The 18,922-nt window shown below is 51.4% G+C and overlaps 1 protein-coding gene across 2 annotated transcripts in view; it reads left to right on the top strand.

The window, feature by feature from the left end:
* Positions 1–362: 362 nt before the first annotated feature.
* The window catches only part of FGD3 (FYVE, RhoGEF and PH domain containing 3), a 43,075-nt gene continuing 24,515 nt past the window's right edge, over positions 363–18,922 (top strand). The window contains exons 1-5 of one of the 2 annotated variants that reach the window (XM_036302404.1): positions 363–796; positions 4,180–4,668; positions 15,632–15,721; positions 16,391–16,527; positions 18,172–18,328. In XM_036302404.1, the coding sequence (XP_036158297.1) occupies positions 4,231–4,668; positions 15,632–15,721; positions 16,391–16,527; positions 18,172–18,328 (822 nt within the window). In that variant the 5' untranslated portion in view covers positions 363–796; positions 4,180–4,230. The remainder of the gene's footprint in view (positions 797–4,179; positions 4,669–15,631; positions 15,722–16,390; positions 16,528–18,171; positions 18,329–18,922) is intronic. The other variant, XM_036302403.1, reaches the window with a different exon arrangement.

The following is an 18,922-nucleotide window of genomic DNA, read 5'->3' as shown; positions in this document are numbered from 1 at the left end:
TGGGGCTCACTGACCGGCTAGGAGGGCACAGCGACCTGTTTGCGGAACCCTTCAGGTCTTGGGATGGAGGGAAGTCTGTCGGGAGGGGAGCGGGCCGCATCTCCCAGCGCACAGCCTCGGCACCATTGGTCAATATTTGGAGGAACCGAGGGAGGGAGCAGCCGCCCAGCTGCTGTGAGCCTCACTCAGGATGTGGGGGAACTGGGGCCCCAGGGAGCCCGAAGCGGTGAAGGAACCGGCGAGGCCCTTGTGGACTTCAGCTGTCACTCAGTTCCCTGTGTGCGGCGCTGGGGGGGGCGGGGGGGCCTCCACGTGACCCGTGACCCGTGTGACATGAGGAAGCCGGAGCGCAGGAAATGACTGTGTTTTGTGAAAGGCCTGTGAGGCTGGGTGACGAAACCACCGTTCCAGCTGGGTAGGGGTTTGTGGCCTAAGCCTCGCAGGCCCGGGTGGTTCTGTGCGCGTACTGGCTCCCAGTGGGCGCTGGGAGGCAAGTCTGGCTGGAGGGCTGGCGTCACCCCTGGAAATAAGCATTTTCAGGGGCCTCTCGAGTTCCCACCCCTCTGTGCATGGTCACCGTTCCTGCCCAGAAGGGCCCTGTGTCCGGCCCTCGCGCCACGCGGCCGGCGCCCTGCGGGCCGTGCTGAGTGCCCCCGGGGCGGTCTGCTAGGAAATGAAGCCCTCGGGCGGCGGGCGGGCCTGGGTGTGACCGCGGAAACGCACCCTTGTCGCCGTGACGGCACCGGAACCACAGGAGGAAGTGCCCTTCCCGAGGCCGGAGCAGCCGCCCAGGCAGGTGAGTGGTGGGGGCTCGGGTCCGGCAGGGCGCTTCGGGCCGGGAGCATTCGGAGCAGGACGGGGGCGCCTCGCAGCGGGCGCGGCCCCTGGTGAAGGTGTCCCTAGTGGAAGCTTTGTCTGGCCAGGTTGGGGCTGACTTCCTCCTCCCAGGCCACACTGCTCCCCTGAGAAACGTCCCGTCTCAAACACTGACCAGCTCCCAGCTCGCGCCGCATCGGGGCGCTGCCAGGGAGGCACTGTGGTGTCCGGCTGTGTCCGTGCGCCCAGGCCACTGCGCCTGAGTGGACAGTCGCGTCACTGTGCAGAGGCGAGCGTGCGGGTCCCTGGGGGACGCCGAGAGCGGGGACAGCGCTGGGCCGTCGGGTGTCTCCGTCTCCAGGAAAGGTGATCTGAGCCCAGGAGCGGCCAGCCCCACTCCCGCCGGGCTTCCAGGCCTGAGCCAGAAACGGGGGGGGGGGGGGGGGGTCCCCACACACAGTTCTGGGGCTGGGCCCTCCACACCCTTGGCCCGGAGCCTGCAGCTTTGTCTGGGTGGTGCCTCGGGAAGAGGGTGAGCCGCAGGCCTCCCAGGGCCCACGGTGTGCGGACATGGGGACGTGGAGCGGGCAGCAGGCCCGGTGAGCAGCTGGCTCTGGGGTGGGGCCGCGGGGCCAGCCCCGCTGTGAGCCAGGGCAAGGCCAGCGCTCAGACCCTGCAGTTCTTGCCGGAGAGAAGGCGCGCACACAGCACCCCACTGCCTGCTCCTGACCCCCCACTCCAAGCCTCCCGAGTCTGACAGCTCGCAGGGCTGGGTGGGACGGGCGCAGAGGAAGTGGTTGTCCCCAGCTGGGGAGTCGCAGGGGCCCAAGGCCCTGGTTCCGCTCAGAGGGAGGGGTCGGGGCGGGGGCGGGGCTGACAGGCCTCTGACCACAACCAGCCCCTCCTCACGCAGCGGCTCCTCAAGCTGCCCAGGCTGCACCCGCACCCGCACCTGCACCCACACCCGGAGGCCTGGGTCGCGGGTCCTTCCAGCTGGGAGTGGAGAGGCGGAGCTCCGTGAGTCCGCAGGGCCAGGCCGGCCTTGCTGTCCTGCGCCCACTGTGAGCCCAGGCCCCCGCATCCCCACTGCAGAATAGTGACCACAGCGCGGGGCACCCACCTCCTGCAGCCTCTCCACCTGCACCAGGTGGGCTCTGGCGGCCACCACACGGCATTTGAAGAAACAGAGGCTCCGACATAAAGGGGATGAGCTTGGGGCAGCCCTGACCGCAGGGCAGATGTGAGACACAGACCTGCGTCTGCTGGTCTGAATGAAATGTCACTCAGCTCACATCCTGTCTGCCTGGGACACCGTTCCCTCTGCCTGGCACCCCGTCCCCTCTGCCTGGGACACCGTTCCCTCTGCCTGGGACGCCGTGCCCTCTGCCTGGGACGCCGTGCCCTCTGCCTGGGATGCCATTCCCTCTGCCTGGGACGCCGTGCCCTCTGCCTGGGACGCCGTGCCCTCTGCCTGGGACGCCATTCCCTCTGCCTGGGATGCCGTCCCCTCTGCCTGGGACGCCGTGCCCTCTGCCTGGGACGCCGTTCCCTCTGCCTGGGACAAGATCCCTTGGGCGCTGTGTATGCATGCACACATGTGTGCTGTGGAGGGGTGTGTGTATGTGGGAGCTCATGTCCACATGTGAGTGCCCTTCCCAAGCCCACTGCCCCCTGAGCTGTGTGGAGGGAAGCGGGGCAGCCTGGCCTGCCCTGGTGCTCACTTTGACCTGGGGAACGCTGCAGCTGGGAAGTCCACCCTTAGTTGAGTGAGGCCATGGCTGCATCCCTCAGCTTCCTGATCTGATCCGGTGGTCTCGGCTGTTCCCCACCAGGACCTATCCCTGGTCTGCTCCGCCTGCGCCAGGGCTCCCCTGTCTGGCCCAGCATCATGGCTGCCCTGGCATTAAAGTCCTGGAAGATGAGATGATCATGGTTCCAGGCTCCACTGGAAAGGCGCATGCCTATCCTTGGGAAGGGACGTCCACACGCCTGTCCTTGGGACGGGACGTCCACACGCCTGTCCTTGGGACGGGACGTCCACACGCCTGTCCTTGGGAAGGGACGTCCACACGCCTGACCTTGGGAAGGGACGTCCACACGCCTGTCCTTGGGAAGGGGCGTCCACACGCCTGTCCTTGGGAAGGGACGTCCACACGCCTGTCCTTGGGAAGGGGCGTCCACACGCCTGTCCTTGGGAAGGGGCGTCCACACGCCTGTCCTTGGGAAGGAACGTCCACATGCCTGTCCTTGGGGAGGGACGTCCACATGCCTTTCCTTGGGTAGGGACGTTGCACGCCTGTCCTTGGGAAGGGATGTTGCACGCCTGTCCTTGGGAAGGGACGTTGCATGCCTGTCCTTGGGAAGGGACGTTGCACGCCTGTCCTTGGGAAGGGACGTTGCATGCCTGTCCTTGGGAATGGACGTTGCACGCTTGTCCTTGGGAATGGACATTGCATGCCTGTCCTTGGGAAGGGTTGTCCACACGCCTGTCCTTGGGTAGGGACGTTGCATGCCTCACCTCATGCTCTGGACATCAGCGCCCTCTGTAACATGAACGCTGACACTAAGGATGCCAGCTGCTGGCCAGGCCCCCACATCCAGAGGCATCCTCTGCTCTGAGGTATAACTGACACATCATTCATGGTCCAGTGGACACTCAGTGTTTTGACTACATGTACGCCATGAAGCCGTCCACCCAGCCCCGCCCGCGAAGGCTCTGCTGCAGCCCGCCCCCTACCTGCAGTCCCCACTCCAGGTAGCCCCGCTGCCAGACACTGCACTCAGCAGGCTTTTCCTCCCTGTGAGGGGCAGAGTATGAGCGCAAGGTGTGTCTGAGGGGCAGTGAGGTGCTCAGGTGCCCCGCCTGCACCCTGGGTGAACTCTGCACACTCCAGGGGACCCGGCCGCTCGGGCAGGCGCCGCCTGTGGCCAGGGACCAGCTCAGTTCTGGCCTGAGTGTCCAGATGGCCCCAGGCACTGCCCACACCAGGGGACTCTGCTTCAGCGCTTGGGGCTGGGAAGGCAGCCTGCCCGCCCTCCCTGCAGGCCTCTCCGCTGGCCGGTGCTCCCACGGCCTCGCTGTTGTTCTGCGCGTATATTTTGAATTCACTGGGCGGCAGGTAGCTTCTACTGTAGGATGTCCTCCTCCCAGCACCTCCCTTTCTTCCTCACTCTCTCCCTCCTCTCTGCCTTTCTTCCGTGTTTATGTCGAAGAGATTCAGTTTCCATCTGCCATTGCCCCAAAGCCCCAGGCAAGGAGCGGAGGCCACGGAGGCTGACCCCGGGGAGGCATCCTGGGTGCTGCGTCGGGCCCGGGGGCGGGCCCAGGCCCAGCGGCATTGACCTCGCTCCTTTCTCCGACAGGAAGCCCCCGCCCCCCAGCCCCTCCGTTTGTCAGAGAGCTCAGCCCTGAGGATGGAGGCAGGAGGAGGGGTCTCCACAGCCCCGGCCCCCCGCGCCGCCCCCGAGGGGCCAGAAGATGGGCCTGGCGGCTGCTCCCCAGAGCTGCCCGGCACAGACCCAGGGAAACTGCAGGCGCTGCCCATCGGGCCCGGAGCCCCCCGTGCGGCCCCTGCCCCGAGGAGCCCTGGCGGCCAGGCTGCTGTGAGCCCCGCCAAGATCCCTAACCGGGACAGCGGGATCGACAGCCCGACCCGCAGCGCGCCCGCCGGGCCCTTCTCCTGCCAGGAGGGCAGCGAGGCGGGGGGCCCCACCCTCCCGGCACTGCACCCCGAGGCGGCCCCAGGCAGCAACACCACCCGGAAGGAGGCCAACAGCGACATGGGCCAGGACGGCGGCCAGGAGCCAGCGTTGGAGAGCAGCCCCCCGGGGGCCTGTGCAGACCTGGCCAAGGTGGGTTGCCCTTCTGCCCAGGACGGGGCTCCTCCAGGGGGTCTGTCTGAGGTGGCAGTGGCCTCACTCCCCGCTCAGTGCCAGTAGTTGGGTGCCTGCTCAGACACCACGCTCGCAGAGGCCCCTGGACGGGTTGGGGGGGGGGGGGACACACCCAGTCGGCCCTGGTCTGGAGCCTGGCTGCCTGTCTCAGCAGGAGCCGTGCCACCGCCAGCGCCCTGGGCTTGCTGTCCACCTTGCAGGGCTGCGAGGAAGGCACACACACGGGTCATCGGATGGGGTGGGGCGGGAAGGGAGCCGGTGGGGCGGGTGGAGCACCGAGCAGCAGCCTGGGGAGCTGCTGTGTCCATGGCAGGGAGCACAGGGCTGGCCTCACAGAAAGCTCTTCTGCGTCCCGTTAGCATCCCGGGCTCTGACGCATAAGGACAGAAGCAGAGCAGACACCCTGCAAGGGAGGCCCTGTGCTGGAAGGGCCAGCGCTGCTCCCTAGAGAAGCGGGGTGTCTGACGGGCAAGGCCGGGCCCCTGGCTGTGTGCTGGCTGCTGTGGCAGCACCAGGAGACAGGCCTGGGGCCAAGGGCAGCTGCCAGCCTCACCGCCCAGAACCAGCCTCTGGGGGCTGCTGGCCCGGCTGTAATCCAGGTCTCATTATCCTTTGAGTGTGATGAGGCCACAGGTCAGGAGATGACAGCCACTGAGAAACAGTGTGACTCCCAGTTCTCAGGACAGCGCCACCCAGAGGCCCCAGGGGAAGCTGCAGGGCCGCTGGGGGAGGCAGGGGGGTGGGGGAGGGCAAGAGGCTTTCCTGTAACTTCTGAGGGAAGGACCAGGTGAGGCAATGAGCACATTTAGGACTGGCCAGGTGGTCATCCCAGCGGGCTGAGGCACAGCTGTCCCTGATGTCTGGTACGGCCCAGGGTGATTAGAGCGGGGGTGGGGGAGGGCAGGGGGGATGGGGAGAGGCGGGGACCAGCAAACAGGGTGAGCAAGGCCCCAAAATGCCAAAACATCGTAAAATAAAAATAAATAAATGCTGTGTTTACTGTGGGCCCCACCACCTGGGCCTCTCCAGGGAAGCTGACTGCCTGTCCCAGGTCCTGGGCACGTGCAGGCTCAGGGTGGCCCTCTGCCCACCCAGCCTCCGGTGCTCCCGGGGCAGGCTCTGTGTCTGCGACATGAAAGTGGCATGCCACATGGCCACGCGGGGAACGGTCCACGTTCTTCATCATGGGATTCTGATTTGTCGTACGTCGGCCCATTTATTGCACACAGGCCCAACCCTCAGGGCGGGGCTCTGGACCAGGGGCCGGGACCCTGTGCTCAAGTTCCCACCCAGCGGGGACGAAGGGGTGCTGGCATGGGGGGGCCACCCAGGCGTACATCCATGTCAGATTGGCCTGTATTATGTGGAATTAGTTTCCTTCTTCTAGTCCTAATTTGTTGATTGTTCTTGTCACAAAAGGATATTGCATCTTGTCAAATGATTTTTCTGTGACAATTTTCCCTTCATTCTGTATTACATTGATTGACTTTCATCTAGTGAACCATTCTTGTATTCCAGAAATAAAGTCCACTTGGTCATGGTAGATGATCCTTTAATTTTTTATTTTTTTAAAACATGTTTTTACTGATTTCAGAGAGGAAGGGAGAGAAAAAGAGGGATAGAAACATCAACAATGAGAGAATCATCAATCGGCTGCCTCCTGCCCGCCCCACACTGGTGATCGAGCCCACAACCTGGGCATGTTCCCTAACCGGGAATCAAACCGTGATCTCCTGGTTCATGGGTTGACAGTCAACCATTGAGCCACACTGGCCAGGCTGATCCTTTTAATATGCTACTGAGTACAATTTGCTAATATTTTGATGAGGATTTTTGCATCAATATTCATCAGGGATAATGACGGATAGTTTTCTTTTCTTGTGACATCTTTGTGTGGCTTTGGTATAAGGGTAGTGCTTGTCTTACAGAATAAACTTGGACATGACTCTTCAACTTTTTAGAAGTATCTGAGACAAATGGTTCTCCAGTGTTATTAATTCTCTAGTGAAGCCACTTGGGTTTTTTCTGTTGGAAAGTCTTTAATTGCTTATTCAATCTCTTTACTCATTACTGGTCTGTTCAGATTTTCAGTTTCTTTGTGATTCAGTCTTGGTAGGTTTTGTGTTTCAAAGAATTTATCCATTTCTTCTACGGTATCCAATTATTCATAGTATTCTCTTATAGTCCTTTTTATTTCTGTGGCATCAATTGTCATGTTTTCTCTTTCAATTTCTGATATTAGTTATTTGAGTCTTCTCTTTTCTTCTTAATTTAACTAAGGGTTTGTCAATTTAATTGATTCTTTTCAAAAAAACAACTCTTAATTGTGTTGATTTGTGTCATAGTTTTTCTATTCTGTTTCACTTATACTCTAATCTCTACTGTTCTCTCCTTTGGAGCTGCTTTGGGTTTCGTTCTCGTTCTTCCAGCTTCGTGAGGTGTTGGGCGGGGCTGTTGGCTGAGGCCTCTCCTTCCTCCCACGTGCACTTGCAGCTCTAAGCGGTCCTCTCGGCGGCTCGGCGCCGTCCACACAGGGGATGCTGTGCTCTTACTCCCACTTTCCTCAAGGCACTTTCTAGTTTCCTTTGTGACTTTTTGTTTGTTTGTTAGTTAATCCTCACCTGAGGATATTTTTTCCATTGACTTTTTAGAGAGAGTGGAAAGGAGAGAGAGAAGAGAGAGCGAGAGCGAGAGTGAGAAAGAGAGAGAGAGAGAGAGACATTGATGTGAGAGGGAACATTGATTGGTTGCCTCCCACATGTACCCCGACTGGGACTGGGGATCGAACTACAACCCAGGAATGTGCCCTTGACTGGGAATCGAACCTGTGACCCTGTGGTGGGCCAACACTCTAACCACTGATCCACATCAGCCAGGGCTATTGATTTCCTTTTAGTCTATTGTGATTAACAAAGATATTTTACTTTTAAAATTCATTATTTTTCATTTTTTTTCAATTACGGTTGACATACAATATTATATTAGTTTCATGTTTACACCCCAATGATTAGACATAAAATTTGTTAAATGATCATCCCTATAAATATCATACCCTTCTAACACCATCCACAGTGATTTGGAACTAGAGGCCTGGTGCACCAGGTGGGGTCCAGCTGGCCCGCCTCGGGGCTGATCAAGCTGGGTGGGCCATGGGGAAGGGCCACGGGCGGTTGGCAGGCCGGTCGAGGGGACAACTTGCATATTAGCCTTTTATTATATAGGATTGCCATTTTATTGTTTATATATACATACATATATTTAAATCTTTATTGTTGAAAATATAACATATTTCCCCTTTTTTCCACCATTGACCACCTCTAGCCCACTCCCACCCTGCCCCAAGCCTCACCACCCCACTGTCTGTGTCCATGGGCCATGCATATATGCATACAAGTTCTTTGGTTGATTACCTCCCACCCCCCACCCTCCCTGCCTTCCCTCCAAGATCCTGCACTCTGTTCCATGCTTCCATGTCTGTGGATCCACTCTGTTCACTTTATTTTGTTACGTAGATTCCACATATGAGTGGGATCATGTGATACTTGTCTTTCTCTGACTGACCTATTTCACTTAGCATAATACTCAGGTCCCTCCATGCTGTCTCAAAGGGTAAGAGAGCCTTCTTTTTTACTGCTGCATAGTATTCCATGGTGTAAATGTACCACAGCTTTTTTATCTACCCATCTACTGATGGGCACTTGGGCTGTTTCCAGATCTTAGCTATTGTAAATTGTGCTGCTATGAACATAGGGTTGCATACATTCTTCTGATTGGTGTTTTGGGATTCTTAGGATATATTCCTAGAAGTGGGGTCACTGGGTCAAATGGCAGTTCCATATTTAATTTTTTGAGGAAACTCCATACTGTTCTCCACAGTGGCTGCACCAGTCTTCATTCCACCAGCAGTGCATGAGGGTTCCCTCTTCTCCACATCCTCGCCAGCACTTGTCATTTGTTGATTTGTTGATGGTAGCCATTCTGACAGGTGTGAGGTGATACCTCATTGTTGTTTTAGTTTGCATCTCTCTGATGTTCAATGACTTTGAGCATTTTTTTCATGTGTCTCTTGGCTGTTTGTATGTCTACTTTGGAGAAGTGTCTATTTAGGTTCTTTGCCCATTTTTTAATTGGATTGTTCAGTTGTATAAGTTCCTTATATATTTTGGATATTAACCCTTTAGCAGCTGTATCATTGCCAAATATTTTCTTCCATGCAGTGGGCTCCCTTTTTGTTTTGTTGATGGTTTCTGTTGCTGTGCAGAAGCCTTTTATTTTGATGTGGTCCATTTGTTTATTTTCTCCTTAGTTTCTTTTTTCCTAAGACAGTGGTCACCAACTGGTGGTCCATGGGCCACTGACGGTCTGTGAGGCCCGAAAGGTTGGCGACCGCTGCCCTAGGAGATGTATCTGTAAACATATTGCTACAAAAGATGTTTGAGATTTTGCTGCCTGTGGTTTCTTCCAGGATTTTTATGGTTTCACAACTTACATTTAAGTCCTTTATCCATTTTTAGTTTATTTTTGTGTATGGTGTAAGTTGGTGGTCTAGTTTCATTTTTTTGCATGTATCTGTCCAATTATTCCAACACCATTTATTGAAGAGACTGTCTTGATTCCATTGTATGCTCTTGCCTCCTTTGTCAAATATTAATTGAGCATAATGACTTGGGTTGATTTCTGGAGTCTCTCTTCTATTCCATTGATCTATATGCCTGTTCTTGTGCCAGTACCAGGCTGTTTTGATTATAGTGGCTTTGTAGTATAACTTAATATCTGGCATTGTGATCCCTCCAATTTTGTTCTTCTTTCTCAAGGTTGCTGTGGCTATTTGGGGTCTTTTTTGGTTCCATATAAATTTTTGGAGTATTTGTTCTAGATCTGTGAAATATACTGTTGGTATTTTAATAGGGATTGCATTGAATCTATAGATTGCCTTAGGTAGTATGGACATTTTAATGATGTTGATTCTACCAATCCATGAACACAGAATATTCTTCCACTTGTTTATATCTCCTTCTATCTCTTTTTTCCCCCAACGTCCTGTAGTTTTTTGAGAATGTCTTTTACCTAAGTATCTTAATTTTTTGGTTGCAATGACAAATGGGATTGTTTGTTTAGTTTCTCTTTCTGAGAATTCATTATTGGTGTATAAAAAAGCCATTCATTTTTGGGTGTTGATTTTGTATCCTGCTACATTGCCAAATTCATTTATTAAATGTAGTAGTTTTTGGTGGAGTCTTTAGGGTTTTCTATGTATAATATCATGCCATCTGCAAATAATGAGAGTTTTACTTCCTACTTTCCAATCTGGATGCCTTTTATTTCTTCTTCTTGTCTGATCGCTGTGGCTAGGACTTCCAGTACTATGTTGAATGAGACATCCCTGTCTTGTTCCTGTTCTTAGGGGAAATGGTTTTAGTTTTTACCTGTTGAGTAGGCTGTGTGCTGTAGGTTTGTCATATATGGCCTTTATCATGTTGCGATATACTCCCTCTATTCCCACTTTGCTGAGAGTTTTTATCAAAAAAATGGGTGTTGGATTTTGTTGAATGCTTTTCCTGTGTCTATTGATATGATCATGTGATTTTTGTCTTTCAATTTGTTTATGTGATGTACCACGTTTATTGATTTGTGAATATTGTACCATCCTTGCATCCCTGGAATAAATCCCACTCTATCGTGTTGTTTGATCTTTTTAATATATTGCTGGATGCAATTTGCTAGCATTTTGTTGAGAATTTTGGCATCTATGTTCATCAGGGATATTGGCCTGTACTTCTCTTTTTTTTGTAGTGTCTTTATTTGGTTTTGAAATTAGGATAATGCTGGCCTCGTAAAAAGAGCTTGGAAGTGTTCCATCTTCTTGGAGTTTTTGGAATAATTTGAGGAGGATGGGTGTTAGTTCCTCTTTGAATGTTTGAATGTTTTCTTTCTTCTACTTTTCTTGTTGTTCTCTTTCTGCTCTTTAAGTAGTAGGGTTAAATAGTTTATTGTTACTTTTTCTTGGTTTTTGAAGTATGCCTGTAATGCTATGAACTTCCCTCTCAGGACTGCTTTTTCTGTGTCCCAGATGTTTTTGTTGATTGCGTGTTCATTTGTTTCCAGGAAGTTTTTAATTTCTTTCTTGATCTCATAAGTAAGTGATTCATTGTTTAATAACATGCTATTTAGCCTCCATGTGTTTGAATGTTTCTGGGTGTTTTTACTGTAGTTGATTTCTAATTTGATTCTACTGTGATCTGAGAAGATACTTGATATGATTTCCATCTTCTTGAACTTGTAGAGACTTGTTTTGTGTCCTAACATGTGGTCTGTCTTTGTGAATGACCCATGTGCACTCGAGAAGAATGTTTATTCTGCAGCTTTGGGGTGAAAAGCCCTATAAATGTCTGTTAAATCCTCCTGATCCAGTGTGTCCTTTAAGGACCCTGTTTCCTTGTTAAGTTTTTGTCTGGAAGATCTATCCAGTGGAGTCAGTGGGGTATTAACATCCCCTACTATGACTGTATTGTTGTTGATCTCTCCCTTAACGTCCTCTAGAAGTTTTTTTATATATTTAGGTACTCCTATTTGGGGTGCATATATGTTTACCAAGGTTATATCCTCCCGTTGGATTGATCCCTTTAGTATTATGTAATGACTTTTGTTGTCTCTTGTGATGGCCTTCATTTTGAAGTCTATTTTGTTGGATATGAATATTGCTACCCCAGCTTTTTTTTTCTTTTCCATTTGCATGGAGAATTTTTTCCATCCCTTCACTCTCATTCTGTGTGAGTCTTTTGTTCTAAGGTGGATCTCTTATAGACAGCATATAGTTGGGTCATGTTTTTATAGCCATTCAACTACCCTATGCCTTTTGATTGGAGAATTTAATCCATTTACATTTAAGTTTATTATTGATAAGTACTTACTTATTGCCATTTTAATTCTGTATGTCTAGGTTTCTTCTCATTACAACAGTCCCTTTAGCACATCTTGTAATGCTGACTTGGTAGTGATGTACACTTTTAGCCTTTTTTGTCTGGGAAGCTCTTTATCACCATCTATTTTGAATGATAGCCTTGATAGATATAGTAATTTTGGTTTCAGATGTTTGCTTTCCATTATCTTGAGCACTTCATGCCATTCCCTTCTGGCCTATAGAGTTTCTGATGGGAGCTCCTTTGTTGGTAACAGTTTGCTTTTCTCTTACTGCCTTTAAGATACTCTCTTTGTCTTCAATTTTTGGCATTTTAATTACCATGTGACTGGGCATGGGCCTGTTTGGGTTCTTCCTGCTTGGCACTCTCTGTGCTGCCCTAATTTGTGTGACTTTTTCCTTCACCAGGTGAGGGAAGTTTTCTGCCATTATTTCATCAAACACATTCTCTATCCCCTTTTCCCTTTCTGCCTCTTCTGGCACACCTGCTATGTGAATATTGTTACATTTCACATTGTCCCACAGCTCCCTTAAGCTGTCCTCCTGTTTGTTTGTTTGTTTGTTTGTTTGTTTGTTTGATCCTCACCAGAGGATATTTTTCCATTGATTTTTAGAGAGAGTGTAAGAGAGGGAAAGACAGTAATATTAGCACCACGCTCTAACCAACTGAGCTAACCGGCCGCCCTAGACAGTAATATTGATGTGAGAGAAGCACATTGATTGGTTGCCTCCTGCATGAGCCCCAACCAGAGCCCAGGCCGGGGAGGAGCCTGCAACTGAGTTACATGCCCTTGACTGGAATTGAACCTGGGACCTTTTGGTCCAGAGGCTGATGTTCTGTCCACTGAGCCAAACGGGCTCAGGCTGTCCTGTTTTTTAATTATTTTTTTCTTTTTGGTTCTCTAATTGAATGATTTTTTCAACTCTGTCTTCTATTTTACTGATCCTGCTTCTATTTTACTGATCCTATCCTCAGCTTCCCCTAATCTGCTGTGTATTCCTTCCAATTTGTTCTTTATTTGTGCTATGTCATTCTTTATTTGTGTTTAATAGTTACTATATCTTTTCTCATGCTGTTGAGCATCTTTACCATCATTATTCTGAACTCTGCATCAGATAAATTTCTTATCTCTGTTTCATTTATCTTGTCTTCTGGAGAATTCTCTTGTTATTTCATCTGGGGGTTGTTTCTTTGTATACTCCTTTTGGCTGCCTGTTTGGGTTTGTGACTATGTAATAGGTAGATCTAATGTGCCTCTCAATCTCCTGTGCAGGGCAGTGCCAAATGCTTGCTGACTAATTAGATCAGGCAAAGACTCAAAGCTTCCAGTGTCCACTTATGTTTGCAGACTGATTGGATTTAGCCTTGACTAGCCTGCCATCAATTGTCCACAGGTGTGAAGAGAGTTTTTTTCCTAACAGGGTTGGGTGATTGCTTCTGCCTGGAGGCTAATTGTTATTCTTAGTCTCTTAATGGGACTCAGCACCTTCACACCATGGGGCAAGGTGTTTTCCAATAGGGTGGGTCAGCTGTCCGCCCCCCCAAGTCCCCCAACCCCCCACCCCCCCTGCCCCCGGCAACACTGCCTGGATAGCAATTGTCAGTCTCTATGGGGTCTCCACTTTTGGTCCTCAGTTATCAGGATTCTCTCCAGCAAGTCTCCAGTTGATTATTCAGAAAGTTTTTCGGTATTTTAATTGTCATTCCAGTTTGGTCCTGGAGCGTGTCCATGCAGCATCTACTTACTCTGTCGCCATTTTTAATCCATCCTGGATGCTATTTTTTCAATCCATTCATCCAATTTATGTCTTTTGATTTAGGAGTATAATCCATTTTCAAGTAATTACTGATAAGAAAGGAATTATGGTTGCTTTTTGTCCCTCTCTCACTGCCTTCCTTTGTTTCACTGAATTTTGTCCTTATGTGCTTTGATTTCGTCTCATTTCTTTTTGTGTACATTTTATAGCTATTTTCTTTATAGTTACTATTGCAATTATATAAAATATATTAAAGTTATACATTTCATTTTGAACTGATAACTTGAATTGCATATAAAAATTCTACTCCTTTACAGCTCTCTTTCTTCCCCACTCTGTTATGTCAGAAATTACATATTTATACATTGTATTCTCATTAATAAATATTTATAGTTTTAAAATATTCTTATCATTTAAATTTTATGTACCAAAATTACAACAGGGCATGTTACTATATTTACCCATGCATTACCTTTACTGAGAACCTTATATTTTTGTACAGTTTATGTTGCTTTCTAGCATCTTCACAATTTCAGGACTCGTTAAACATTTCTTGTAGAGCAGCTCTAGTGGTAATGAACTCTTCATCTTTAGTTTATTTGGGAAGGTCATAATTTCTTCATTTTAAGGCAGCTTTCCTGAATACAGAAAAGCTGTTGACAGTTTTTTTCTCTTAGCATATTAAGTATATCATCTCATTATTTTATTATTATTACTAGAGGCCCAGTGCACGAATTTGTGTATGGGTAGGGTCTCTCGCTCTGGCCAGTGATCGGGGCCAATCAGGGCCAGCCGGCTAGTGGGAGGGGCTGTGGGGGGTTGGCTGGCTGTGGGAGGTTGGCTGGCTGTGGGAGGTTGGCTGTGGGAGTGCACTGACCACCAGGATTCAGCTTCTGCATTGAGTATCTGCCTCCTGGTGGTCAGTGCATGTCATAGCTACCGGCCAGTCGTCCGGTTGTAACAGTCGCTTAGGTTTATATAGAGAGAGAGAGAGTAGAGGCCCAGTGCATGAATTTGTGCATGGGTGGGATCCAGCCAGCCTGGCCCCAATCAGGGAAGATGGGGGATGGGCCTGTGGGGAGGAGGAGCTGGTGGGAGGTTGGCCAGCCAGCCTGCCCCTATCGGGACACAATCAGGGCTGGGCCAGCTGTGGGGAAGGGCCACGGGCGATTGGCCAAGGGGGTGGGGGGGGCCAATTGGGGGCAGGGCCGGCCATGGGGAGGTGTTGTGGGTGGTGGGCCAGCCAGCCCCACACCAGAATGGGGTGGTGGGGCCAATTGGGGGCCAGGGGAGTGGCAGTGGGAGCTTGGCCGGCCAGCTCCACCCCTGATTGGTGTGGGGGTGGCCGATTGGGGACAGAGCTGGCTGGGGGGTGGTCTGCAGGCTGATTGGGGTGGTGGGGGCCCATTGGGGGCGGGGATGGCTGGGGGGAGGGGTTGTAGGAGGTTGGCCGGCCGGCCCCACCCCCTGATTGGGCCAGTTTGCTGGCCACAGTGGGCATCATAGTGACCAGTCATTCAGGTCATTCTGGCGTTCCGGTCATTGGCTTTTTATATATATAGATAATGGATCTCATATATGTTTTAGTTTTTTAATCCTCACCCAACTATATATTTTAGAGGAGAGGAAATGAGAGAGAGGAAGAGAGAGAAAAATAGCAATGTGAGAGAGAAACATTGATCAGTTGCCTCCCATACACACCCTGACAGAGGATCAAACCTGCAACCTTTTTGGTGTACGGGACGATGCTCCAGCCAACTGTACCACCTGGCCAGAGCTCATTCATTTTAGATACAACCTAGTTGAAGTTTCTTGAGCTTCTCAAATTTGTATGTCCATTTCTTTACTCAGATTTAGGGAGTTTTCCGCCATTATTTCCTCAAATAAGCTCTGTTCTCCTGTTAGGATTTTCATCATGAATATATTAGTCTTTCTGTTAGTGTTCCATAAGTTCCTTAGGTTCTCTTTGTTTTTATTCATTCCTTTTTCTCTTTGCTACTGTGACTTGATGATTTCAAATGACCTATCTTCAAGTTTGCTGAATCTTCTGCCTGATAAAATCTGATATTAAATTCCTCTTTTTTATAGTTTCTGTGTCCTTGTTAATATTCTGCACCTTCCAATCCCAGAAGCCTCCTTTGGCCTCACAGCACCCCTAGTCTTCCCTGGTGCAGAGCGGCCCTTGTCAGATCTGTTCTCCAAGGCTCCCCTTCCCCAGCTCATCTCTGGCTCTTCTCTCCCCAGCGCTCCAGGTCCCAGGAGCTACTCCACATCGCCCAGGAGCTCCTGCACACCGAGGAGACCTACGTGAGGCGGCTGCACCTGCTAGACCAGGTAGCCTTCTGGCTGGGGCATGCCTTTGTCTGCGTTCATAGTTTCATGGGCAGTTTCACAGGCAAACTCCCCATCTTAACATTGGCTAGGCCATATATTTGGAATACAAATGACTATACTAAAACTCAGACAAATTTAAGTACCCTCCAGAAACTTATACTTTTTGCTTTTAGAGCTTGTGGCTGTGGGGCAAAGGTCTTGCCTGGTCCCCTTGCGGGTTTTTACTCCTTATTCCTGGCAGTCACATTATATGAGCATGTGAACAGTCTCTGGACATCTTTCTGAATAAACAGTGGGGTCTGTGGGTGGCACTTTCTCTGTCCATGTGACAACATGGGATTTATGAGCTCAGGCAGTAACTCCAAAGGACACACAGGGTGTTACAGGTGTTGCCTCTGTTTGGACCTCACAAGTAGAGAAAGGAAATTGGGACCTTCCGTTTCCCATGAAGGTAGATGGAAGAAGGATGGTCTGTCCCCATCTGCCTCATCCCCGTCCTTAGCCATAAGGAAGCTTGCTGTAAGACACAAAGGTTATTGGAGCCACTTTGCTGAAATGGGAGGTTTATTAGGGAAAGGAGAGGCGTCACAGCCTCTCCTGGGCACCCGCACCCACAGAAGAAACGTGACTGCACCACGTGACCACCCTCAGTGACCATTGTGTGCCCAGGTCTTCTGCACCCGGCTGACAGAAGCAGGGGTCCCTCCGGAAGTCACCACAGGCGTCTTCTCTAACATCTCCTCCATCTACCGCTTCCACGGGCAGTTCCTCCTGCCCGAGCTGCAGACGAGGATCACAGAGGAGTGGTGAGTGCGGCCTCTCCAGGGAGCTTGGCTCTGCACCGCTGACAGTTGACTGTCCTGGTGATTGTGTCATGGTGCTGTTGTTTCTTAATTCTCTTTGCCAAGTGGCTTCTAAATCTGGAGTTTTTATGTCTTAAAAAGCCAGGAGGGCCGAAACCGGTTTGGCTCAGTGGATAGAGCGTCGGCCTGCGGACTGAAGGGTCCCAGGTTCGATTCCGGTCAAGGGCATGTACCTTGGTTGCAGGCGCGTCCCCAGTCGGGGGTGTGCAGGAGGCAGCTGATCGATGTTTCTCTCTCATCGATGTTTCTAACTCTCTATCTCTCTCCCTTCCTCTCTGTAAAAAATCAATAAAATATATAAAAAAAAAAAAAAAAGCCAGGAGGCACTTGGGCCTGCTTCCCAGCTCTGACCTCAGCGACCCACGGCTGCTAGTGTCTCCCAGCCTTAGCTTCTTCATCTGAAAGGGACCTGCTAAGGGCTTCATGGGATAAGTGGGGTTAGACATCTGCAAGCACCCCAGCAGCCAGCAAACCGAGCCTTTTTCCTCCTAGGGACACTCCACCTTTGCCTTAAAATATTAGGCTTCCCCTCAGTGTACACCTTGGGTCCTCCTCTGGGGCAGGGCCTTTCCCTCTGCCACTTCTGTGCATTCTCAGTGGGGCTGCAAGTCATAGTCACAAAACATCCAGCACAGCGCCACCAGCCCTCCCCACCGGCCCCCCAGCCGGCCCTCCCCCCCACCGGCCCAGCTTTCTCCTCTTCTGCTTTGGTCTGTGGCTTCCCGCTGCTGCCCTTTGCTGGCCCTCGGAGCCAGTGTCCTGGCCCCTCTGGCTGCAGCCAGGCCCAGGCTCCCCCCACCAGGACCAGCTGGACACGGGGTCACTATGTCAATCTTCAGAGGTACAGGCTGCACCTATGGAGCAGGCGCCCAGGCCTTTGGGCTCAAGCTCAGGGCTGGGCTGGCTGACTCGTCCTTCTGGAGAGAAAGGGGTTTTCTCCTCCAGGCCCGTGAGAAGCCGTCCGCACGGTGCCCGCTGCTGCTGGGCGATAGCAGTGCAGGGGCAGCGCCTGCGGCCACCTTCCCGGCTGGGCCTTGCCTGAACCCCCGGGCACATTTCCGGTGAGGCCGCAGTGGCTGGTTTTGTCTGTGTGCCCTTTTCCTTCTTTTCGATGATTTATTTAGGATCAATTCCCCCACAGTTCTAAGATCAAAGAATATTAATTTACGTTTATGCTTTTTGCGGCTTATTTCTCAATCCCTGGCCCAGTCATGGTCAGGGGTGTGCAGTGCCGCGTCGTCCATGCTCAGCTTTGCTCCTGGGAGGGGTGCAGTGCGGTTCCTCGCGTCTCTTTGAGGCCGCGGCATCATGACAGTGGCTCCCGCCTGGGTGTGAGCGCGGCTCTGTGCCTGCCCTGGTGACGGTTCAGGCACCTGCGTTTGCCATCGGGCATCTGCTATTTTCTCCTCCCTGTGAGTCGGGGAAGGAGACGGAGGCTCCGGATGGCGGATGGTGACAGTTTGCCTCCCGCCACACAGAGGGGGTCAGGCCGACGCCCCACCCCCTCCTCGCCCCCCAATGAAGTCCCTCTCACCTGACCCCTTGCCAAGTGGTTTCTCTGATGATCTCACATACCCCCCCCCAAAGGGACATGAACCCTCGGTTCGGGGACATCCTGCAGAAGCTGGCCCCGTTCCTCAAGATGTACGGCGAGTACGTCAAGAACTTTGACCGGGCGGTGGAGCTGGTGAGCACCTGGACCCAGCGCTCGCCCCTGTTCCGGGACGTGGTGCACAGCATCCAGGTAGGGCCTGCGAGCCCTGGGGGGGCGGCGGGGGGTGGGGGGAGGCGGGGTGCTGGTCTCCACGTGGAGGACTCGGGGCCATGGCAGGATGTGTCCAGATGTGCTGTGGACACTTTGATTCACAGACTAACTCCCAGAGACATACCATCCTTCTTATGCCCCCAGTGGGGACACCGTGGCTAGAGAGGTGTGCTATCTGTTCTGTGTCCGGCTGCTGTGGACAGACCTGAGCCCGGGGCTGTGGGCCTCGGGCGGCTAGCCAGGCAGTTAGGAAGGTGCTGCTAAGCGTTTCCTCTCCTGCAAAGTCTGTTCGCCTCTGGCTGCTGCTGTCTCCTGCTGTGTCGCCTTTTTTGTGTGGATTCATGAGGTTTCTATGTTAAGAATGTTAACTGCCATCTGTCATATGTGTTACAAATGATTTTTTCCTATTGATTTTTAAAAACTTTTTAGCTTTTTGATGTTTTCTATACAAAAGTTTTGGTTTTTAATTAGCCATATTTGCCAATTTTTAAAAATAAAGTAATGCTTTTAAAAGTCTTTAAAGTAATGCTTATAAATGCATTTTTCACCTCCCAACGTTATAGAAATTGTTTT

This window comes from Myotis myotis, unplaced genomic scaffold, assembly GCF_014108235.1.
Source record: "Myotis myotis isolate mMyoMyo1 unplaced genomic scaffold, mMyoMyo1.p scaffold_m19_p_31, whole genome shotgun sequence".
NCBI lineage: Eukaryota > Metazoa > Chordata > Mammalia > Chiroptera > Vespertilionidae > Myotis > Myotis myotis.
Note: the sequence above shows the minus strand (reverse complement) of the source record. Positions and strands in the feature narration are given on the sequence as shown.